At 39.0% G+C, this 25,057-nt stretch overlaps 1 protein-coding gene across 11 annotated transcripts in view; it reads left to right on the top strand.

Moving 5' to 3' along the window:
* GRIP1 (glutamate receptor interacting protein 1) overlaps positions 1 to 25,057 on the top strand; it is a 749,322-nt gene that overhangs the window by 461,025 nt on the left and 263,240 nt on the right. Inside the window, exon 1 of one of the 11 annotated variants that reach the window (XM_066258210.1) lies at positions 1,349 to 1,437. The exons of the other annotated variants lie outside the window; for them this stretch is intronic. Within the exon in view, the coding sequence (XP_066114307.1) occupies positions 1,383 to 1,437 (55 nt within the window). The 5' untranslated portion in view covers positions 1,349 to 1,382. Of the gene's footprint in view, positions 1 to 1,348; positions 1,438 to 25,057 lie in introns of those variants that run through there. 11 annotated transcript variants of the gene reach the window in all.

The raw sequence follows: 25,057 nt of genomic DNA, 5'->3' as shown, positions 1-25,057 counted from the left end.
ACTAAATATGGAATATTGGAAGTTATTTTAGAAACCAGCTTGAAAGGTTTTTGTACAGTCTCAGAATAGAATAAGACTATATGAATAATTCATATAGTCCTAGAAATATTAATCAAATACTTTGGACAGTGATATAGTTTTTTGTTTTAAGTAATTGATTTTCTTTTAAAGTTCCTGACAACTGAATTTTTTCTTTTTCTTTTCTTTTTTATTTTTGTGGTTTTCTGAGTGTTTGTGTTAACTCTTGGTGGGGATTCCTGGGTTTTGATTAAAATCCCACCCCAAATGTTAGTTTGTATAGGCTGTGTAGAGAGTAGGCTGGCGCTGCAGATGAAGACATGTGCTACACCTTCCTGTCATTTTGTGAATGGATTGGGAAGGGTTTGTTAATTTTCTCCTTACTCCACTGGAGCAGAGATACTCACAAATATTTGCTGTGTGGCAAGACTTTTATTTACATAATGAGAAGAATGGTTTGGGGGAGGGTCATTTGGGAAACAGATGAATAAGGTACATTAAAAATAGAAATACTTGGCCTGGTTAGTTTTTATTCCCAATATCTTTAGAAACAGTCTTAACTGTTGCTTTTCCAGCCAAGTCTTTTTTTTTTTTTTGTAAAGGGTGACTAAAGGGGCAGGATTCCTCTGCCCCAGGATCTGCCTTGCCTGAGCCTTCCCTGCCCCCTTCTTGAATTTCCTCTCTAACCCTAGATCTCCTTGAGCCTCATGGATGTGTAAAGGACCGCATACGTACCTTTCTGACACTACCATAAGGCTGCTTCCCTTCTCAAGTTAAAAATATTCTTTTCCACTAAATCTCAAGATAAACTGCTCCTTTCTATGCCTTTCCTTTTTTATCATTAAAAGAACATAGTATACAATACACACATTTCTTCCTAAAGTAAGAGGTTGACCGTTTCACTTGCATTTCCAGTTAAATGAGACACACATAAAGCTCACGGACAGACTGCCTGCTGAGACGGAAGGGGGTGGGGTGGCTGAATTGGCTGGAATACGTAGCCCTTTGCCTAAAACTGAATCATGCTTAGTATTAGATTTATGGCATGGCTTCTCTCCCAGCGTTGTCCCTGCTTTCTACAATTTGGTGCTTTGTTGCTATCGAAACAGCCTTACTTTCTAAGCCATTGTGATTGTGCAGGGGGAGGAGGCTGTGGTGGGCAGGGAAGGTAGTAATAGTGACTGACACAGCTCTGCCAGCTGACATGTAGTGGACCTCTGCATCAGCCAAGAGGAATTAAGCTTTGTCACTCCCCGCCGGGACTACCTTTCTCCTGGTATGTGTGCAAGGAATTCATATGCTGCCGCTGCAGCCTCCGGAGCAGAGCCCTGAGTGCGCTTAGCCACAGAGAGCAGTGAGCAAGAATGATAGCTGTCTCTTTTAAATGCCGTTGTCAAATTCTGAGGCGACTCACTAAAGGTACGGTGATTTCCTTGTTCTTCACTCACCAGTCGGTTGCGGTATAAACACAATTTAATGGTTTTTACTTTCAAATAGGACTGTCTTTTCAATTTACTATCAGGCGACAGGGAACTCAGTAAATGTGTATAAATATATATGTACAGGTAGGCTCTACTTTGCTTTCCATCTTTCCATCCTGGTTGTGTTCCTGCTGAAAGCATGAATCCTGCTTGTATGTTTGTTTGGCTTTTTCTTTTTTCTTTTCTTTTTTCTTAACCACTTTATTCATTGCTGAAAAGAAAATGTGTTTGGGTCCGGTGCTGAAGTTATTACCGGAAACCACCCTCTTGCTTGCTGATTACCTGGTCAAGAGGCGTCCAGTCTGTGTAACTGTCCTGTGATATACATGCACTGAATGCAGCTGGCCGGCAGTCAGGACTCGCACCGCCAGGGAATCACAGAATTATTGTTTATTCTATTAATGCCTAACATCTCGTGAGCTTTTCCCCAGGACAGCTTTAATATTTTTTTATATGTGTTAGAATTACATGCTCAGAAATGTAGGTAATTTGAAATGCTTCGGTCCTAGGTGAGATTTGAAGTTTATTTGAAAGTAGAAATTATTGCTCTGTATCTAATCGCCGAGAAGAAGACTTAATCTCTGACTTGAGACTGTCTCTCTTAGACTTCTAACATATTAATTAAATCTCTAATATTTAAAATGTGGTTTTCTTTTCTTTTATATCACTCTATCTGTGTCATCTCATTTACTTTGTGTACATTCTATTCCAAAGTTCATGAATGGCTGCTTCAAAAAGCTTGCCTTAGGTACGTACAGATAGGTGATCCCTCTTGCCTTATTTTCTTTAGCTAGAATTTTATCTAGAGATAATTTATTACTTAAAAAAAAACTTTACTCTGGGTAAAAGTATATAGCTGAAAATACCTTTTTTAGAACCTGCAATATATAGTATTTTCATGCAATTAATGGATGTAATTATGCTCTAGAAGCTCTGAACCTATAAATATGTTAATGGATGCTATTTCTATCAGTTAGCCCGACATATCAGACTTCTTTGATCACTAGCAGTGCAGCTAAAATTGCAATTAATATTTTATTTGGCAGAAGAATGAGCACAATGCAAATAGTGAGAAATAGATCTGGAGTCAATAACAGGAAAGAGAATGAATACTATAGTCCAACTTACCAATTGCATTTGCAAGTTGTTTGGATAGCAGAGAAAGTCCTTTAAAAAGTACTTTGTAGGGAATATAGGAAAAACTATTTTAAATTAGGCTGTTAGCATGGGATAGTAAATACTGTTTTGACTTTAATCTCTGCAATTGGTACAAATTCATAATTTTTACGAATTGCTATTAAAAGACTATTTTCTATGTGATGATTTTGGCTAAGCCTTTAAAGCTTTCTTGTTCTAAAAGTTCTTTTCTTATCGGATTTTAGCATTCGCTTATCTTGTTATTGAGAAGTTGATGTTTGTTTTGAAGTATAATCATGAAACAATCAATATTTTTCTGTTCATGTACATCAGAAATTCTATTTTGAATCCTACATAAAAGAATGAGAATGAACCCAAGCAATATTTAGTTCTTACAAGTATTTCAAAGCTTTTTTCCATTTTTCTGAGTCCTATGGAAGTACTGATCTCATGTAGTGAACAGAGATTTAAATAGTTACTAAGATAGTTGTTAAAAATCTAGATCAATGAGGAAAATATTGATACTTTCTTTGTAGTTGCTATTTCACTTTTGTTTTTCATGATCTTTATATCTTCTTCTTTTCTATTTGGTATTTTGTTGAAGACTGCCCACTTGATGACTAAAATAAAATCTCTTTGTAGAATCAATTTGCTATCATTTGACTCCTCTCTGTGCTTGACTGGATGTTCAAATGTTGGCCAGGACTGTGCCTGAGTAATGGAATGCCTTACCTTGACATCTATCCAACAAAGTTCAAGTCCCACCAGTGCCACCTGTTGTTCTGAAATGGAGTCATGAGTTCCAGCCTCTTACCTCTACCTGTAGTGCTATGTTTTTTAGGCTGTAACACTGAAACCAAGAAATGTATGTAATTATAGTCCTAAACGCCCCAGTTTTTCAGGGAGAAGGGTAGTGTGGATATGCACTTGGAATCAATTTCTGTCCGATTCTCTCTACACAACTCCCCCACCCTTGCCCTCAACCACCAAGCACACGTGTTTTTTTATACTCATGAGGGCTGCTCCTAATATACCTCTTCCAGATATTTATCCCAGTGCCTGCACATGGAAGGTACTCAGTAACTATGTGCTGAAATGAATTCAATTGGTGAAGCTGAAAGTGGTAAGACTTTAATTTTCTGTGAGCTCTTAGCAAATGTTTCAAGTTCTTTATTAAACTGTTGTGGCTAGATCCTTACCCAGGTCTTAGAAGGGAGAGGGAGGAAGATTCACCTTGTGTTTTTGAGACTACCTTGCTATTTGTGGTTAATATCACCCATAAGAAAAAGCACTTTGGCAGTTACAGTATCTTTTTAATTCTCTTAAGGAAAAAGATGTAATTAAAGAAAAACTATTTTCTACACACACTCACATTCTTAGGATTTTAATTGTTTTTGTTTGTTTGTTAGGTTGCTTTACTTACCTATTGTCCATTGAACAAATATTTGTTGAATTCTAGAACCCTGGACTGGGACATTTTACAGGGAAAGTCAGCATTTTTAATCAGTATGTTTTTAAGAATAAATAAATGATTATTTGGGAAATAATTTTAAAAGATCTATAAAATGTATATATATTTTATAGACAAATCCTCCGATCACCCCGCATGGAATATGGCAGGACATGTTCTAGGTGAATTTAGCACTTCTGAGACTTAGGAAATGAGTCTTTTTTGAGATTAAGTCTTCAAGCAACTGTTTTAATTGTTTGCCTTATCAGCCCCCTACCAAGAAGAACAAGAAAATAACCTTTACTCGAAAGGCCAGTCCCTACCATTAAGACAGGAACTTTGAGCCACCAACAGACCTAGACTGTCAAAAGTATTCCGTATCTTCTAATACTGAAATCCAGAGGAGAGATGCTGTCTTCCGCCTCTGCTCCCTCCCTTCCTCCAGAATGAGACTGTCTACTGATTGCCTAGCCTTGGAGCCAAATCCAAAAATAACGTTTTCTTAGCTTTCCAGCCACATCTGACAAGGAATTTTCTCAGACAAGTAAAGCTGGTCTTCTTGGCACCTACCTTCACAGCTGCTCACTCCTGAGAGCCCTGCTCTGCCTGCCAGGGGCCACCGCCCCTCTGGAGAAGTGAATGTGTTCTCCCAGAGGGGGATATATTTTCATAGCTTTACAGTCCTTGTTCTCTTTCTCCTCTCAGGTGCCACCGTTTTCAATTCAAAGACCTGAACTTGCATGCTCCCCTGGCCATGACGTTTCCCTCTCACCAGCTTTATTCTGTCTGCCAAAGTCACCATCATCCAGTAAATATTTACTCACATTCCACAGGGACCCTGGCTCTGGTAACTTTAGGTTTTTGTCCCCATTCACTTTGTCACCCTTTCTTCTCTCTATTCAAAACTCACGTTTAAAGGTTTCTGTCTTCATTTTAGTATAGATTTCAAAATTGTTCATGATAAGCGGCCTCACTATCATTTTATTTTCTACTTGCCTTCTCTTCCTCTCTCTTTCCAAACAGACATACTACACGTATGGCCTAGAGTAGAATTAACTCTCCGTGCCCCTTTCCATCAGTTTATGACTGGCACTCTGTTGACCTTTGACCTGTGTCACAGTGGGATATCTGAATAAGACACTTGTGGTTGACATCTTAATAGCTTCCTGGTAGGCATTCCTTCTTTCTCTCTGCCTCCCTTTCTCCTGGATTTCTCCTCCCAACTTTGATGTCTTTCTTCTTTTCCTGCTGCCTGGACATTCAGGGGCATTACTTGCCCATGGGCACTGATCAGGTTGGAAGGGCTTTGTTCTAATCCCAACCACATGTTCTCCTTCATGGCCGTTGCTTCTTCCACCCCCCCACCCCCCCCATCATGGAGTCCTCACTTGAAAGGGAAGGTCAGGCATTAATCTAGGGTTTGTCTTCCAGGAGAACTGAAACTCAACATCTTAGACAACCTAATTCTTAGGCAATCCTAATTCTCTCCAACAGGAATGATCTCACAATGTGTCTGATAACCTTACAAAGGATTGTTCAAGTGACCTCTGAAGCCCTTTAAACTCTTTGGCCCTCATCTAATGTTTAAAATTTTTTTCTATTCAGAAATTAATTTTTCATGTATAATTGCAATCAACCTCAACAACGCATTTAATTTGTCTTAATGGAAAAGGAAAAATGTTTCCTAGCCCTTCTCTTCTGTTATTTTGTTTTGTTTTGTTTTTAGACAAGGACAGCCAGATAGGAAGGGAGAAAAAAGAGAAACATTGATTGCTTTCTCACATGTGCCATGACTGGGTGGCTTCAGCTGAGCCAGTGACCCCTGCTCAAGCCAGTGACTTTGGGCTCGATCCAGCAGCCTTGGGCTTCAAGCCAGCGACCTTCGGACTCAAGTCAGTGACCATGGGTTCATGTCTATGATCCCACACTCAAGCCAGTGACACCACACTCAAGCTGGTGAACCTATGCTCAAGCCAGCAACATCGGGGTTTTGAACCTGGGTCCTCAGTGCCCCAGGCTGATACTCTATCAACTGTGCCTCTGCCTGGCCAGTCAATACAAGGAATTCTTCATTAGTCATTGAGTTCAATGCCATTGTTCTAGACATGATTGCTTTTCCTCTGATAACCTTAAATTTTCTGCTTAGGTCTCTCTGCACTTTGCTTTGCCATCAGTCTGTGTCTAGTTGCACAGCTCCTCAATCATTCTGCTCTAATGCCCCTCATCTACTCCATGATATGATTCAGAATTGATTACCATCTCAGTTGAGGATGCTGTCTCTCTGCTGGACACCATTCTTCCTGACTCCCCATCCTCGTTTCTTCTGCTCACCCACACTGGCCTCCTCTGTCCAATCTTGCCATCTGGAACAGCTTGACTATATCTCTCTACCTCATTAACTTTCTGTCCCTTTTCAAATCATACCTGAAAACATATCCTTTCTTCTTTGCCTCTACCTCTTAATTTCATCCCATCAAGGCTTGCTATTGTGCCAGCCTATAAACTTTTAAAAAACACCATGCCCTTGAAAAGTTGTTTCACATAATACGATTGTCTTCTTTTGTTGGGGTTTGATCTATTGCTAGGACATAAGGCCTATTTCTCTCACAAATACCAAGACCCTGCTTAAAGAAGAGAATTCTGTATCCTGATCCCAGGCAGGTCTTGGTGTTCTCCCACAAGTGCTGCCGATGGTGACCCTGATGGGTTTCTCACTGGGCTCCTAGTCCATTGCTCTCAGGGGGTTTATATTGAATGGTGGCTTGGACCACGTTACTCCTAGTGGTCTGAAGCTTTTCTTTAATGAAAAAAAATGGTTAGATTTATCCTAGTTGTAGGTTTATCTCTCCCCCATCTTCTGGATTGGAACTGCATGTGAGAAATAATTTACCTCCTTCCGGGAGGCATCTATCCTTCCATGGAATATTTGGCTATTCCTCATATAATCTTCCGTGAACAAGGAGTCTGTGCCCTTCTGATACATTGTGGCTGATCAGGAGGCAAAGTTGGTTTAGACCTGGAAAAGAGAGGCAATTTAGGATCGTCATTCTAACTTGTACACTTTGGGGAAATGAGACCCATGTTTCATTTTTGGCACCACGTTTTCTAGAGTAGAAGAAAAGAATGGGACCCATAGACCTGCCCATATAGCATATTAAAAAGAAATTATTCCATATGGTACTGGGGAAGTAGAATTGACTAGGGGCTGTGGCTGGTTAGCTGAGACGTTTAAGAACCTCGTCCTTAAACAACAAGGTTGCACACTCGATCCACTCAGGGCACACACAGGAAGCAGCCAATGAATGCACGGCTGAGTAAAACAATGAATGAATGCTTCCCTTCCCTCTCCCATCTCTCTCTCTTCCTCTCTTTGTCTCTCTGAAAAAAAAATTTTTTTTAAGAAAAGGAAAGAAATTAAGCCCTGGCTGGACCACTTGGTCATCAGGAGTGCTGTCCGGGAGCACGGAGATTGCAGGTTCAATTCCCCAGTCAGGACACACACAGGAGCAACTTGATGTTACTGTCTCTCTCTCCCTGCCTCTCTCAAAAAGAAAAGAAAAGAAAAGAAAAGAAAAGAAAAGAAAAGAAAAGAAAAGAAAAGAAAAGAAAAGAAAAGAAAAGAATTGACTAGGAAGTGAGATGTCTGATCCTGTCTCAGCTTTTACCTACTGTGGCAGAAAGGAAAAAAAGGCTGAACCTTCTCACTGAATTTTATTTTTTAATTTTAATTTTATTTTTTTTTAAGTGAGAGGAGGGAAGATAGAAAGACACACTCCTGCATGTGCCCTGACTGGGATCCACCCAGCAATCCCCATTGGGGCTGATGCTTGAATCAACTGAGCTATCCTCAGTGCCTGAGGCTGACTCTCAGACCAGACAAGCTATCCTCAGCTCCCAGGGACATGCTTGAACCAATCGAGCCACTGGCTGAGAGAGGGAAAGACGGAAAGAAGAGGAAGAAGGAGGAGAAGAGAAGCAGATGGGCACATCTCCTGTGTGCCCTGGCTGGGGATCGAACCTGGGATGTCCGCACGCTGGGCTGATGCTCCACAGAGCCAGCTGGTCAGGGCCCTCACTGAATCTCAGATTTCTCATCTATGAATTAAAAATCTGTGAAAACTTTTATATGGTTTTATGCTTATGTTAGCTATAAGAAGATAATTTTAATATTCTACTCTGATTTATTCAAGTTTTTAAAAATTTTAGTAAAGTCAGTATATTCAGGTAGAATCATATTCTGGTCATTTCCCTCTAGTTGAGAGAAGGTAAAATATGATATTTTGCTAATTTCTAAGAATATAAGAGAACAGTCAATGTTTTAGATCCTTCTTTTTCTTCTTATCTCTTTTATGTGGTCTCTTGGCATTAATTTGCCCATATACCTGAGAATTTCATGCAAAACTAAAAATTAATAATCTTATGCTTTATTAAATATACAGAAGAAAATACCTTTGTGCTAAATTTCTTTTGCAGTTGCTTTATTAAAGTTTCAATACCACATATATTAAAAAAATGCCTCAGATGTGTATTACATTTATCTTCTTGAAGGATATTACTTCACCTTTCAGATGCAAAGAGGAACTTTGACCTTGCCTTTACAAAAGCAATAAAATAAAACAGTTTCATATTTCCTTAGTCGTTGGTAACCATCTATATTCAGACAAAGCTTCTTGGGGTATTAGAAAATGGAAATAAAAAACTCTTTCTTACTAATTCATATTAGATTATTAAATAGCTGAATATATTACAAAGCACAATAATTAAAATTTGTACTAAGAAAAGTTTAGGTGCGATTCTACAACAAAGATGAATTAATTAGGAGAAAAGGTAAAACCTTATATCACTAAGGAAACTACTGTGTGGTGGAGGAGCGGGAAACATGGTGACTTACAGTGTATTCTATGTGCTATTTAATAAGACTTGAAGCGACACTATGTATGCAATACATATGTTTGCCTTACATTTTCTTCTTAAAAGTATACCCACTGGTGCATGTCAGCACACACTTGTCACAGGAAAATATCACTATCTCTGTAGCATTCCACTGTGTGGATTATCATATAGTAGTTAACATATCTGCCTAGTTTGTTTCCAGATTTTCACTCTAATAAAGGGTGGTTTTGAATATCTTAAAGAAACTTTTTTGTGTGTTTTAAATTGTCGCCTTAGCATATTTTCCCTTTAATGTCTCCTGATACATATTTCCTGAGGATTGTGTTTAGGATGCATGTCGCACACATTTTCTCAAAGGCTTTCCTAAGCTAACAAAGGTGACAGAAGGAAATGTAGTGAGGGAAGCAGCCTTTGGATCCCGTAATATTAAAAAAAAAAGAAAATGAAACAAAAAAGCAAAGATGGTATTTCAAATGAGGAGAGAGAGCAGCCTTCGGTAAGAAATAGCGACAGAACCAGTCATTTGATTTTATAAGTGGGTCATTGCTGACCTTTGAGAGAGCAGTTTCAGCAGGGTAGTGATGTCCGTGACCTGACCAGAAGGACTTTAGGCACACCTAGCGGCCCTGAGGACAGCCCACTCTTCTAAGGTGGACAGTGAAGTCAGGCTACAGCTGGGCTGTAGCCTCTGGGGGTGGAGGGTGGAGGTGCAGGGGATAGGGATGGCTATTGTGGGGTAGGGGAGATCTGAGCAATATTTGGGGAGGGGTCTAGAGGAAGGAGCCGAGAGAGGGGAAACTCTAAGTGCACACCAGAGGTGGGATGAGTCCTGGAGCAACACAAGGCAGGGTGAAAGGGAGGAGGGCAGAATGCTGATGGAGGATGCAGACGGCCGCCAGCCTGAACCAGCAAGAGGAACACTTGCCATGCAGGTAGAGAGCATAGGAAGAAAGGGTTTGAGGGAGACATTAAGGAAATTAACCTAACTTGACTTTGCTAGTAAGTTAGAAAGAGGTTCTAAAGCCCATATTTTTATGAGCTCCTAATCCAGAAGTTTCTAAATTGTCTCTGTTTTGGAATTACCTGGGGAGCTTAAAAAAGATAATGACATCTGTGTCAACCCCATGGATTGTGATTAAATTGACTGAAAGTGCAGTCTATGCTTTGGAATTTAAAAAAATTCCTCAGGTGATTCTACTGTGGAGATGAATTTGAGAGCTTCGTAGAGATGCCACAGTGGCCTTTGAACTTGTCTCAAGTGTCCAAAGAACTCCTCCCTCCCCCTCCTGCCTAAGCAGAAGGAGCATGTTTAAGGAGAGGAATTCAAAAGCAAGGTTATAAAGTTGTGCTGCTTGGGCTTATGGAGTGCACTGTTTCTCTAGGCATTGCCATCTCTTCTCATTACTCCTTCTCTCCTTCTTTTAGGACCTCTCCCCTTCCAATTCTAACTGGCATAGACCAACTTCCAATAAAAGATTCCACCCGTATTTGTATCCTGGCAGAAAGTCCATCGCCCCAACCCCCAGTTAGGGGCAGCTGCCTGCTGGAGCCAGCTTAAAAGAGCCAGGAGAGAAATTTCCAAGAGTTTTGTGAGCTAGTTGTTAAATACATATATTATTAAACATTATTGTTGATAAACTTACAATTAATTAAATTATATGATCAACAAAGGTAATACTCAAAATTCCCTACTGCCTAACTATTATTTAATTATTACTTTGCTCCATTTGATTATCTATAGTGCTGAGGTCTGGTGTGTCAGTATTGTGGAAGTAATGGTGTGCTACTGCACATCTCTTACCAGTTTCACATTCAATGTGACATCATATTAATAGCTTGAAATTGGCTATGGTGTATTTACACCCTGAAAATGGGCAAGTGCCATAAATCAGGGCTTCCCCCTAAGCCTCTGAAAGTCAGTTGTTAATCATTTACCCATGTACCACTTAATATATAGGTACCTCTACTCTATTTATTTATAAAAGCTGTGCAGATGTCTGTCACTTTTTTTGAGAGAGAGAGAGAGAGAGAGGAACAGACAGACAGGAAGGGAGAGATGAGAAGCATTAACTGGTAGTTGCAGTGCTTCAGTTGCTCATTGATTGCTTCTCATACGTGCCTTGACTGGGGGGCTCCAGCTGAGCCAATGACCCCTTGCCCAAGCCAGTGACCTTGGGCTTCAAGTCATCGATTTTTGGGCTCAAGCCAGTAACCATGGGGTCATATCCATGATCCCATGCTCAAGCCAGTAACCTCAGGGTTTCAAACCCGGGTCCTCAGCATCCCAGGTCAACACTCTCTCCACTGCGCCACCGCCTGGTCAGGTCTGTCATAATGCTTTCTAAATGAGACGTGTCTATCTGTTTATCTGTATACAACCACGAGACTATGAATTCCTTAAAGTTAGTATGCATCCTTTACTTAGCCTGCCACTAGCAAGTACACAGAATCTAATGCAAAGAATATGCCATATGGAATGGATAGTGTTAATTTCTAGAGATCTCCTGGATTAATCAATCTCACATGTTCCCTGTGAATTTGGAATGTTTCAGATAACTCCTTCCCTTTTTTACTAGAGCTCTTGATTTTTGAAAATATTCTCTCAGGTTATATCACATGAGGAAGCCCTAGAACTTTTCCAAGAAGCTTCAGCATCCTCTTAACACCTGCTAATTTCCCAGTTTGCCTTTTAACAAGAGGGGTGTTCCCTGTCCTCCTCCTCTCCCTCCTCCTCGGGAAGCTGGCTCAGGGCAGTCTGGAGGAAGACGCTGGCAGGAAGCCAGGAACAGCACCCGGAGCTTGGATGCTGAAGGACGAACTGTTGTTAAATTCTGCATGACAAAATTACCAATTGAATTCAATCTGGGGAATATCTAGGACCCCACAGAGTTTCTGATTGAATTGAGTAGTTTCCATTCTAAGTGACTAATACAGATCAAAACGGAATTTCTTTTATTGCCTTTGTTTTCTAAATGGTTTGTTGGTAAATTTGGTTCATATGCTGTGAAGATACATGTATAAAGAATCAGATAAAGACAGTTTCCAAGAGTATTGATTCCTATGATATTGTTATGTAAATGATATTTATTTGTTTGTTTGATGTGTATGCCTCCTAAATGTTGAAGTCTGTATAAAAATTAGGGACTCAGGGCACACTGTCCAAATTTTTTTTTCCTCAGCCACATCCCAAATGGCAGCATGAATGTTAAAAGGGCAGTTCAAAAATGGGAGTAGTGGATTTCAAGAGACCGGAGATTTTCAGAAATCTGAAAGAAGGAAAGGACAGAAGGCAGACATTATGGTCCAGAGCAAACACAAGAAAAGTGGAGGGGGGGGGGTTTAATGCTTTCTGTCAGTCTGTGTGTTGGTTTGGGAGATCAAGAAGAGGAAGAGGGTTGAAAATAAGGTAATTTTTTAAAGGCTGAAGCAGCTAGAAGAGTCCTTCTGCTTCCCTTCTAATTGCCCTCTGTTATAGTATGATTCCCTAATGTAAAACTAGAAGACCGATCTTTGAAGAAACTCATGGATTTGCAGAGATGATGACCCTCAGAGTGAATTCCTGCCCATTTTGGCATGGAGTTGGTGAGGAGTAGGCAGGTATAACGTGCCTGCTTGCCTTGAGATCTGTCCCCAGCACAAGGCCTTCACATAGAGCCTGCCCTGTCTCATGCCTTGTCATTCTGAGAGGTCGGCTGAGAAAACACAGCTGTGTAACTCATACTAGCAACTAGTATTAAGCAAACGTGCTCTTTATTAATAATGATAACTGATGACCACTGACATTTGAGGGCTGACCTGGGCTAGAAAAGGCAATTCTGAAACAAAAGATATATTCTATAAAATTCTAATTAATAGCATCTGAAACAGGAAAAAGGTATTACATACAAAAAACAAGACCAGCTATAGTGATGAGGGGGGCAAAAGATAAATACACAGAGTTTTTAAAATATGAAAATGCGACTACTTAAATAAATATTCATTAAAAGAAAAAGTTGCCCTGGCCGGTTGGCTCAATGGTAGAGCATCAGCCTGGCGTGCAGGAGTCCCGGGTTTGATTCCCGGCCAGGGTACACAGGAGAGGCGCCCATCTGCTTCTCCACCCCTCCCCCTCTCCTTCCTCTCTGTCTGTGTCTTCCCCTCCTGCAGCTGGGGCTCCATTGGAGCAAAGTTGGCCCGGGCACTAAGGATGGCTCCGTGCCTTCTGCCTCAGGTGCTAGAATGGCTCTGGTTGTAACAGAGCAATGCCTCAGATGGGCATGCCCCTAGTGGGCATGCCGGGTGGATCCTGGTCGGGTGCATGCAGGAGTCTGTCTGCCTCCCCATTTCTAGCTTCGGAAAAATACCAAAAAAAAAAAAAAAAAAGTTGACAAAATAAAGGCAGATATTTGAAAAAAGCTGATACCTCGAAGATCAATTGGAAAGACACAATAGCAACCTAAAAAGTACTTTAGAAAGCAGAGGGGAGAAGGAAGAAGAAATTATAATGGAAATGATTGATATTAATTCCTGAAATGAAAGAATATTTTCAGGTTGAAAAGGCCCATTGAGCCCTACACAGAATAACTGTAAAAAGACCTAGACAAATTCCCTTGAAACGCTAGATGTTACAAAGAAGAGAAGAGCTTTCGCCTGATCTGTGGTGACACAGTGGGATAAGGCGTCGACCTGGAACACTGAGGTCGCTGGTTCGAAACTCTGGGCTTGCCTAGGTCAAGGCACATATGGGAGTTGATGCTTCCTGCTCCTCCCCCTTCTCTCTCTCTCTCTCCCACCCTGTCTCTCTTCTCTGAAAAAAAAAAAATGGAATAAAAAAAGTTTAAAAAAAAAGAAGAGAAGAGCTTTCAAGAGAAATAAAAATAGATTTCCTGTAAGGGAATGAGAATCAACATGGTAAGGGACCTTTTATCAACACTAGATCCTAGAAAAAAAATTTGATGCTTGCGAAGTTGAAAAGATATGCTTTTAAACCTGGAACTATCAGTCAAGGGTGAGCATTAAAGTAAAGACAGTTTGAAGCATGCAGTAATTCAGACAACTTATATTCAGTATGCACTTTTAGAAATAACTACCTGAGAACATACGTAAGCAACACATACACACACACACGCACGCACGTACACGGAGTGTAGAAAGAGGCAAGTGTAAAAGCTGAGAAGCAGGGCTGTAGTTTAAGGGTGCAGTGGAAAGGCAGAACAGCAGTTACTGTATTTCCCCGTGTATAAGACGCACCTTAATTTTGGGGCCTGAAATTTGAAAAACGATGTATTATGTAAAGTTATTGAACTCAAGGTGTTTTTTTTTTTGGTTTTTTGGGGGTTTTTTTTTGTATTTTTCTGAAGCTGGAAACGGGGAGAGACAGTCAGACAGACTCCCGCATGCGCCCCACAGGGATCCACCCTGCACGCCCACCAGGGGTGATGCTCTGCCCACCAGGGGGCGATGCTCTGCCCCTGCAGGGCATCGCTCTGCCGCGACCAGAGCCACTCTAGCGCCTGGGGCAGAGGCCAAGGAGCCATCCCCAGCGCCTGGGCCATCTTTGCTCCAATGAAGCCTTGGCTGCGGGAGGGGAAGAGAGAGACAGAGAGGAAGGAGGCGGGATGGAGAAGCAAATGGGCGCTTCTCCTATGTGCCCTGGCCGGGAATCGAACCCGGGTCTCCCGCACGCCAGGCCGACGCTCTACCGCTGAGCCAACCGTCCAGGGCTCAAGTTTTATTCGTCATAAAATTCATACAACTCCTGGCCTGACCTGTGGTGGCGCAGTGGATAAAGCGTCGACCTGGAATGCTGAGGTTGCCGGTTCAAAACCCTGGCCTTGCCCGGTCAAGGCACATGTGGGAGTTGAAGCTTCCTGCTCCAACCCCCTTCTCTCTCTCTCTCTCTCTCTCTCTCTCTCTCTCTCCCCCCCCTCTAAAATGAATAAATAAAATTAATTTATAAAGTTTAAAAAAATTTATTTCACACACAAAAAAATTCATACAACTCATCACTGTCAAAACTCCCATCCATTAGCTTGTCCTCAACTGTGTCTGATGATGAATCACTGTCTTCAACAATGAGCGCAAAAACAAGTGCAAAAAAGCAGGAGATGCAAGAAAGAAAACCTACAACCACTAAATAAGACAAACCCAGTTTTTAGACCCCATATATTTTTTAAAAGGTTGCTTTTTAAACATGGGGAAATATGGTAGGTTGTAGAGAACGGGTCTTCCAAATTAGAACGTATCACCAAAACCAGAAGGTCTGGAAAAGATGTCTTCCCAGAATGTGGATTTCTTATAACAATGAACAAAAAAATTGGATAAAGTTAATGATGAAGTAGAGATATAAGTATTCTTTTGTCAACCAGATCAAAAAAAGCAATTAGAAAACCCTAAAGAGTTCAAAAGCTGGAAAAACAAAAGTAAAAATTAATGTAAAATGTGTCATGTTTTTGAGCAAATTTTGGAAAATAAACTTGACCTTTATACTTGAAATATTTTCATTGAGTAGCACAAATTTAGTAGGATAGAATTACATCTCCTGCTTTCAAGACTTCATCACATTATTTTGTAATGAATATTTATTAAATCATAACTTTGATATTGTCATTGATTAGATTTTTATTTTTATAGTCTCTCTGTATAGAGAAAGCATAAAATTTAATTATAATTAAAGAAAAGAATATAAATTTTATAAACTTGTATAATATAAAGTTAATTATATACCTGATAAACTTGGAGATTTATGGAGAAAAGTATAGGGCTGCTAACCTCCTCAATTTATGTAGAATATATTTAAGGGCCTGTGTGAAGTTGACATATTAAGAAAAAAAGACTACAATTTAAAAAAGACTGATACTATCAAAAGTTGGCCTGGATATGAGGCAATGGGAACTTTCCTGTGCTTCTCATGGGCGTGTAATTTGGTACTACCACTTCTGGAAAACTGTGTAGGGTATCTACAAATGCAGTCCCACTCCCAGTGTTAAACATAACAAAAATTCATAATACGTGACTCCAAACACTTGCACAAAGATGGTCATCACAGCACTATTTACACTAGCACAAGATTGGAAGCAGCTATTCCTTAACATTAGAATGGATGAATGGATAATGTACTCTGCTGTTTAATAGCACACTGTATGTAATCGAAAAGGAAGCACTGTTGCCATATGCGATAAAATGGGCGAGTCTCACAAGCATAATGTTCAGTGAAAGAAGCTAAATTTAAAAAGTATATGATTTATTTATTAAAAAGTTTAAAAACACTGAAAACCAATGTATGAGGATAGAAATGGAAATAGTGGTGGAGACAGGAGCAGGACTCCAGAGATGCTAGCTCTGGTCTCTCCATCTGAGCTGTGACTACATGGGTATGTTTGCTTTGTGAAAATGTATCTAGCTGTTCACTTTTTATTTATGCACTTTCTGTGTGTATGCTGTATTCAATAAAAGGTTTATTTTAAAAAACCAAAGTTATTAGCCCTGGCCAGATAGCTCCGTTGGTTAGAGCACAAGTCCAAAGCATGGAAGTTGCCAGTTCGATCCCGGTCAGGGCAAATATAGAAACAGCTCTATATTTCTCTTCTCTCTCTCTCTCTCCCTTATTCTCTGGTGAAAATCAATAAATAAAAATTTAGAAAATAAGTAAATAAAAATAGAAAACCAAAGTTTTAAATACATTACATTTCATAAATATATATAACTAATAGAAGAACTAATAATAGCTCTCAAAATAAAGAGGAGGAAGGCCTGACCTGTGGTGGCGCAGTGGATAAGGTGTCGACCTGGAATGCTGAGGTTGCCGGTTCAGAACCCTGGGCTTGCCCAGTCAAGGTACATATGGGAGTTGATGCTTCCTGCTCCTCCCCCCCTTCTCTCTCTCTTTCTCTCTCTCTGTCTCTCTCTCTCTATCTCTCTCTCTTCTCTAAAAAAATGAATAAATAAATATTTTTTTTAAAAAAATTAAAAAAAAAGAGGGGGAGGAAAAGAGAGGACCATTCCAGTGAAATAAATTTCTTTTTCATAATGTTGACAAATAGTGTTTCAAATTTATAAATGAAGAAATGGTTACATTTATTTTGGTATTTTTCAGAAATTTGGCCAGTAAAATGATAAAAAATAGAATGTTTCCTGTTGAGAGGAATGAGAGTGAGAACAAAGAACAACAGAGGAAAGAAATCTTAGTTTTTATGTTTTACACTTCTGTACTACTAACATTAAAAAGAAAAAAACAACCTGACCAGGCAGTGGGGCAGTGGATAGAGCATTGGACTGGGATGTGGAGGACCCAGGTTTGAGACCCCGAGGTTGCCAGCTTGAGCGCAGGCTCATCTGGTTTGAGCAAAGCTCACCAGCTTGGACCCAAGGTCGCTGGCTTGAGCAAGGGGTTACTCAGTCTGCTGAAGGCCCGCGGTCAAGACACATATGAGAAAGCAATCAATGAACAACTAAGGTGTCGCAACGAAAAACTGATGATTGATGCTTCTCATCTCTATCCATTCCTGTCTATCTGTCCTTATCTATCCCTCTCTCTGACTCTCTCTCTGTCTCTGTAAAAAAAAAAGAGAGAGAGAAAAGCAAAACAAAGTTATATTGATAACAGCTACAATTTATTTCATGCTGCTATTTCTGAGGTACTGAAGCAGATATTCTATGTAACTTATCTCAATTAAATCTTCACACTTTATATTCATTACTACATTTATTAGGGTGGAATTTATTAACTCAGTTGTAATGTTAAAAGCTAATCATCAAGATACCCAATTATAGTACAAAAAAAATTATTTATAAAAAAACTTCTCAGCGACCTAGAATATGTCTGTTACTATATAGTAAATCACATTTGAGTCTGAGCTCCCTAGTAGTCAAGGGGAAAAAATAAGCTCTTATTGTGTTTATAAATCTCAATGCCTGTTAAAATAAAAAGCATAATAATTTGGAGAGATCAGTACCTGGCGATAAATTCTAGAAAAAATGTACATGATGTTTATCATGTTAGATGCTATAATCATGTTATAACAAAAATAAAACTTATTTTAAAAACTCTCTTTCCAACTCACTATAAAAAGCCAAGGGCATAATACTATATCATAATGCAGGGAAGTAATTTCTTCACGAAATGCAGGTAATTGAGTCTGGAAATACTGACATCTGGAGCGTTTTCCAACCTTTGCTCTTTAGAAAACTAATTAGGCTAGATGTTAATAATTACTCCATTGAAAATGGGTTCAAGTTAAATTATCTTGGAAAATGCATCAAACTATAATCTCTCTTCTATGGATTCAAAAACCGTATTAGCATATGAAAGACCCTTAGAAGTTCCATAGAAAGTAAAACCAATTAATTTGAGTAAAACCAATATTTTCTCAATTTATTTGATAATGGGACTTTTTTAAAGTAACACTAACACTGTGGAAACGGGATTTAAGGAAACGTTAGTTTACCTCAGTACAGGCTGGAGCATAGCAAGCTGAGAAGCAACAGTCGTTAGCAGATCCTTAGACAGTAGCTTTCAAAACTAGTTGTTTCAAATGCTCTCTTGGCAAGTACTGGAAGATGAAAACTTCGCGGTTGAGTCTTCTGAGAATTGCCTCAAGTGCCAGTGTTCTCCGGTATTGTTTATAAAATTAGACCTTGTGCTTTAGAGTGGAGAGTTTGCATCCTGTTACAAAAACTTGAGTCTGACAAATTCTTTTCCAGGCGCACCCCTCCCACTTTCACACCGAAATAAACCCAGGCGTGTCTGCAGCTCAATGAGACACCCGCTCCCACCTCCACAGGCCTCCAAAAGGCAGAGCTGTCTGCATTTTGCATTTTGAATATGTCAAATCATTTCAAGTCAATTCTATGAAACCACTAAGTTATGTGCCATCAAACATGAAAAAGATTATTTGAATTTATTACATTTAAAAGGCAGTTATTACCAGTTGTCTAACCAGATGGTGAAAGAGACAGCTGACCCTCCAACACTGTCTAGTTTTGAAAACAACCACTTCCTAAGGATTCTGGCATTAGATTTCTGTGTTCTCCCCGCAGATAGCTGAATAAGTAAACCTCTCTGAGGCAGCTTAGTCTGTCATTTGTCCATTACATTTGTCAGAATGTCTGCCAAATATAAGCATTATATCATAAGGTATATCATAAATTCTTTACAGTAATAATCAATACATTCTAATAATAAAACAATGGCATATCTTTCAGTTTGGTAGAACTTGCAGGCATAATTCCAACTGAGCAAAGCATTATCTTGCTATCCTGATAAAGGTTAACGTGAAGGGGGATGCTATACCACTTAGAATTAGAATTCGGTCTGTCAAACAAGCCTTCTTATCCACACTGGTTCTGACAGTAGTATTATGGCATGTCCTTTGAAAAAGCGTTAATAGCCTGGGCTTTAATCCAAGATTGTACAGCTTGACTCATAGATAGTTCCTGTTTATGGAATCAAAGGCAAAAAAGATCAATGGATACGACAAAAAGTCTTACCTCATTTCAATATGCTAGAGCAAGGATAAAGCAGTAGTCAGGAGTGGAAAACTGCCTCTTTAATGCAAGATAATAGATTGAGGGACCCAGGCTTAACTTTTCTTTTTCTTTTTGTTTTTATGGAGAAAATGAGTCCTCGTTTTGCAATGTAAGGTGGCTTCCCGCTTTAAAAGTAGACCCACCACGAAGGAATTATGCCCCAAAAGTCATTATAGTAAGTGACGTGGCAGAAAAGGCACAGTCACATGGAACAGAATCTTAATAATTTTGAGAGGAAGGAGTTTTGTTTTGTTTTTCCCCCTAAGATATTTTTCAACATTTTGGTAAGTGGTAGAAATATCTTAAAGAGGCCATTTCTTTTTGTTTTATTTTAACCAAGTCCTAAGAGGCAGTTCTGCGAACCATGACATGTGGGAAAAGTATCATGAACTCATCACCCCAGTCATCTCTACAGGAAGCGTGCTTCTGTTCTTCCTCCCGAGACGGTATCCCTCAGATGGCACTGCACGAGAATCTCAGTTCTTGTCGCCCAAAGTTGTTCCCAGAAATTTGTTAGAACTCTCTCCCTCCCAAAGGAATGTGTGACTTTGAAAAGATTTGAAGTTAAACCGTTTTTGCATGATTTCCTCCATACTGTGTTTAACTTTTAATTGGAGGGTGGAGTGAGGCAATCGGGAATCTGGGGGTGGGGGATGATGGAGAGAGAGGAAGCAGGATTCCTGACTACAGAAGACAGTGAACTTGAAAAATAACAAAGGGGCCATCGAGGTGAATAGATATTATCCACGGTTAGAAGAGAAATCTCTCCAGAAGGACATTTTGAGTGGAGTAAATCCAGATCTTTATCAGCCTCATTTGAGACCCAGAACACTGAAAATGTTTTGAGTGACTATTTTCTTAATTCTTCCAAAGATGACTCACAAATAGTGTCATTCTACTGGCACAGGAGCATAGATAGCTTGGACTATTGTGATTTAGTTCTCACTCACTGAGCTCAGCCTGAAAAAGGCTGCAGCATTCCTTATGGGAAGGAAAGATCTTTGCTTTATCCAAGTCTCACCTGGCTGAAATGTCACTGTTCAGCTGAGACACATGGTGAAGTATTAACTGCCAAAGACTATTTTGGGACAAATTAATCATTTTATTTAAAATATCTTAAGGGCAGAAATGGAAAGAAAAGTAAATTTTTAATTGTATAAATAGGACACTAGCCAGTGTAAAGGCTTGAGAAAGCATTTCAGTCATGCTTAAAGTAAAATTAAGTGAGGACTCAGAAAAAGAAATTAATTTGGTAAAAAAGCAAACGTATCGATTATCTCTTTTCCATTACTTCAGTGAAATTTTAGACAATACTGAGTGTAAAATGTGTGTTATGTAGAGTCTAATATACAAAAGCAGTCCCTCTGACATATTTTAATAAAGACTATGATAGGTTTTTTTGACCAGGCTGCTCCCAAGTCAAATTGAAAATAGTAATAGCTATGGTTTGGTTTGTTTTCTTTCTCATCTTTCCAGTTTTTCCAGTCTCCTAACCAGGGTTCCATTTCCCTGGGATCTTGTTCTCAAAGTTAGTTGCTTTGTTTGGTTTTGATTTGGAGAGAAGTAATCTCTTCTTTGAGAAATTAACTTCTAGGACAGTGGTAGTCAACCTGGTCCCTACCGCCCACTAGTGCGTGTTTCAGCTTTCATGGTGGGCGGTAGTGGAGCAACCAAAGTATAAATAAAAAGATAGATTTAACTATAGTAAGTTGTTTTACAAAGATCTATTCTGCCAAATTTAGCAAAAATCTGACATAAAGTACTTGGTAAGTAATTATTATTATATGCTTTAACTTGCTGTAACTCTGCTTTATAAATTTTATAAAGTCAAGTTACTTCCCTACTTTATAAATCACCATTACTGTGGAACCAGTGGGTGGTTAGAAAATTTTACTACTAACAGATATACAAGAGTGGGCAGTAGGTATATTAAAGTTGACTGCCCCTGTTCTAGGACTTTGGTTGACCATTTTCATTAGGAATTCTAGATGAGCAAAATCTCCTCAAGACTCAGATCTGCAGAGGCGGACCTTTAAACTCCGTAGGCAGCACAGGGAGTTCGCGTCAGCTACAGAGCTACTGCTCCCTCTGATGGACAATTCTACCTCCCGATTCTGGCATTGAAGTCAACTTTTCTCCCCAATATTATTCTTTTTTTTTTTTTTTTTTTTTTTTATAAATTTTTATTAATGGTAATGGGATGACATTAATAAATCAGGGTACATATATTCGAAGAAAACATGTCTAGGTTATTTTGTCATCAAATTATTTTGCAAACCCCTCGCCCAAAGTCAGATTGTCCTCCGTCACCCTCTATCTAGTTCTCTGTGCCCCTCCCCCTCCCCCTAACTCTCTCCCTCCCTCCCTCCCATGTCCTCCCTCCCCCCCCCCCTTGGTAACCACCACACTCTTGTCCATGTCTCTTAGTCTCATTTTTATGTTCCACCAATGTATGGAATCATGTAGTTCTTGTTTTTTTCTGATTTACTTATTTCACTCCTTATAATGTTATCAAGATCCCACCATTTTGCTGTAAATGATCCGATGTCATCATTTCTTATGGCTGAGTAGTATTCCATAGTGTATATGTGCCACATTTTCTTTATCCAGTCTTCTATTGAAGGGCTTTTTGGTTGTTTCCATATCTTGGCCACTGTGAACAGTGCTGCAATGAACATGGGGCTACATGTGTCTTCACGTATCAATGTTTCTGAGGTTTTGGGGTATATACCCAGTAGAGGGATTGCTGGGTCATAAGGTAGTTCTATTTGTAGTTTTTTGAGGAACCACCATACTTTCCTCCATAATGGTTGTACTACTTTACAGTCCCACCAACAGTGAATGAGGGTTCCTTTTTCTCCACAGCCTCTCCAACATTTGCTATTACCCGTCTTGTTGATAATAGCTAATCTAACAGGAGTGAGGTGGTATCTCATTGTAGTTTTGATTTGCATTTCTCTAATAACTAATGAAGCTGAGCATCTTTTCATATATCTGTTGGCCATTTGTATCTCTTCCTGGGAGAAGTGTCTGTTCATGTCCTCTTCCCATTTTTTTATTGGATTGTTTGTTTGTTTGTTGTTGAGTTTTATGAGTTCTTTGTAAATTTTGGATATTAGGCCCTTATCTGAGCTGTTGTTTGAAAATATCAGTTCCCATATAGTTGGCTGTCTGTTTATTTTGATATCAGTTTCTCTTGCTGAGCAAAAACTTTTAATTCTGATGTAGTCCCATTCATTTATCTTTGCCTTCACTTCTCTTGCCATTGGAGTCAAGTTCATAAAATGTTCTTTAAAACCCAGGTCCATGATTTTAGTACCTATGTCTTCTTCTATGTACTTTATTGTTTCAGGTCTTATATTTAGGTCTTTGATCCATTTGGAATTAATTTTAGTACACGGGGACAGGCTGTAGTCGAGTTTCATTCTTTTGCATGTGGCTTTCCAGTTTTCCCAACACCATTTGTTGAAGAGGCTTTCTTTTCTCCATTGTGTGTTGTTGGCCCCTTTATCAAAGATTATTTGACCATATATATGTGGTTTTATTTCCGGGCTTTCTATTCTGTTCCATTGGTCTGAGTGTCTATTTTTCTGCCAATACCATGCTGTTTTGATTATCGTGGCCCTATAATATAGTTTAAAGTCAGGTATTGTAATGCCCCCAGCTTCATTCTTTTTCCTTAGGATTGTTTTGGCTATTCGGGGTTTTTTATAGTTCCATATAAATCTGATGATTTTTTGTTCCATTTCTTTAAAAAATCTCATAGGGATTTTGATGGGAATTGCATTAAATTTGTATATTGCTTTGGGTAATATGGCCATTTTGATTATATTTATTCTTCCTATCCAAGAACAAGGAATATTTTTCCATCTCATTGTATCTTTTTCGATTTCCCTTAACAATGCTTTGTAATTTTCATTATATAGGTCCTTTACGTTCTTTGTTATGTTTATTCCTAGGTATTTTATTTTTTTTGTTGCAATCGTGAAGGGGATTATTTTTTTGAGTTCGTTTTCTAATATTTCATTGTTGGCATATAGAAAGGCTATGGACTTTTGTATGTTAATTTTGTATCCTGCGACCTTACTGTATTGGTTTATTGTTTCTAATAATGTTTTTGTGGAGTCCTTCGGGTTTTCGATGTATAGGATCATATCATCAGCAAAAAGTGATAGCTTTACTTCTTCTTTTCCGATATGGATGCCTTTTATTTCTTTGTCTTGTCTGATTGCTCTGGCCAGAACTTCTAGCACCACGTTGAATAAGAGTGGAGAGAGTGGACAACCCTGTCTTGTTCCTGATTTAAGGTAGAAAGTCCTCAGTTTTATGCCGTTTAATAGGATGTTGGCTGATGGTTTATCATATATGGCCTTTATCATGTTGAGATATTTTCCTTCTATACCCATTTTGTTGAGAGTCTTAAACATAAAATTGTGTTGTATTTTATCAAAAGCCTTTTCTGCATCTATTGATAAGATCATGTGGTTTTTGTTCTTTGTTTTGTTGATATGGTGTATTACGTTAACCGTTTTGCGTATGTTGAACCATCCTTGAGATTCTGGGATGAATCCCACTTGATCATGATGTATTATTTTTTTAATATGTTGTTGTATTCGGTTTGCCAGTATTTTGTTTAGTATTTTAGCATCTGTATTCATTAGAGATATTGGTCTGTAGTTTTCTTTCTTTGTGCCATCCTTGCCAGGTTTTGGTATGAGGGTTATGTTGGCCTCATAAAATGTGTTTGGAAGTATTGCTTCTTCTTCAATTTTTTGGAAGACTTTGAGTAGAATAGGAACCAAGTCTTCTTTGAATGTTTGATAGAATTCACTAGTATAACCGTCTGGGCCTGGACTTTTATTTTTGGGGAGATTTTTAATAGTTTTTTCTATTTCCTCCCTGCTGATTGGTCTGTTTAGGCTTTCTGCTTCTTCATGACTCAGTCTAGGAAGGTTGTATTGTTCTAGGAATTTATCCATTTCTTCTAGATTGTTGTATTTGGTGGCATATAATTTTTCATAGTATTCTACAATAATTCTTTGTATATCTATGATGTCTGTGGTGATCTCTCCTCTTTCATTTTGGATTTTATTTATTTGAGTCCTGTGTCTTTTTTCCTTGGTGAGTCTTGCCAAGGGTTTTTCAATTTTGTTGATCTTTTCAAAGAACCAGCTCCTTGTTTTATTGATTTTTTCTATAGTTTTTCTGTTCTCTATTTCATTTATTTCTGCTCTGATTTTTATTATCTCCTTTCTTCGGCTGGTTTTGGGTTGTCTTTGTTCTTCTTTTTCTAGTTCCTTAAGGTGTGAAGTTAAGTGGTTTACTTCGGCTCTCTCTTGTTTGTTCATATAGGCCTGAAGTGATATGAACTTTCCTCTTATTACTGCTTTTGCTGCATCCCAGAGATTCTGATATGTCGTATTTTCATTTTCATTTGTCTGTATGTATCTTTTGATTTCTGCACTTATTTCTTCTTTGACCCATTCATTTTTTAGAAGTATGTTGTTTAGTTTCCACATTTTTGTGGGTTTTTCCCCCTCTTTTTTGCAGTTGAATTCTAGTTTCAAGGCTT

The sequence above is a fragment of the Saccopteryx bilineata genome, chromosome 2 (genome assembly GCF_036850765.1).
Source record: "Saccopteryx bilineata isolate mSacBil1 chromosome 2, mSacBil1_pri_phased_curated, whole genome shotgun sequence".
Classification (NCBI taxonomy): Eukaryota; Metazoa; Chordata; class Mammalia; order Chiroptera; family Emballonuridae; genus Saccopteryx; species Saccopteryx bilineata.
This window is presented reverse-complemented; position numbering and strand designations above follow the sequence as displayed.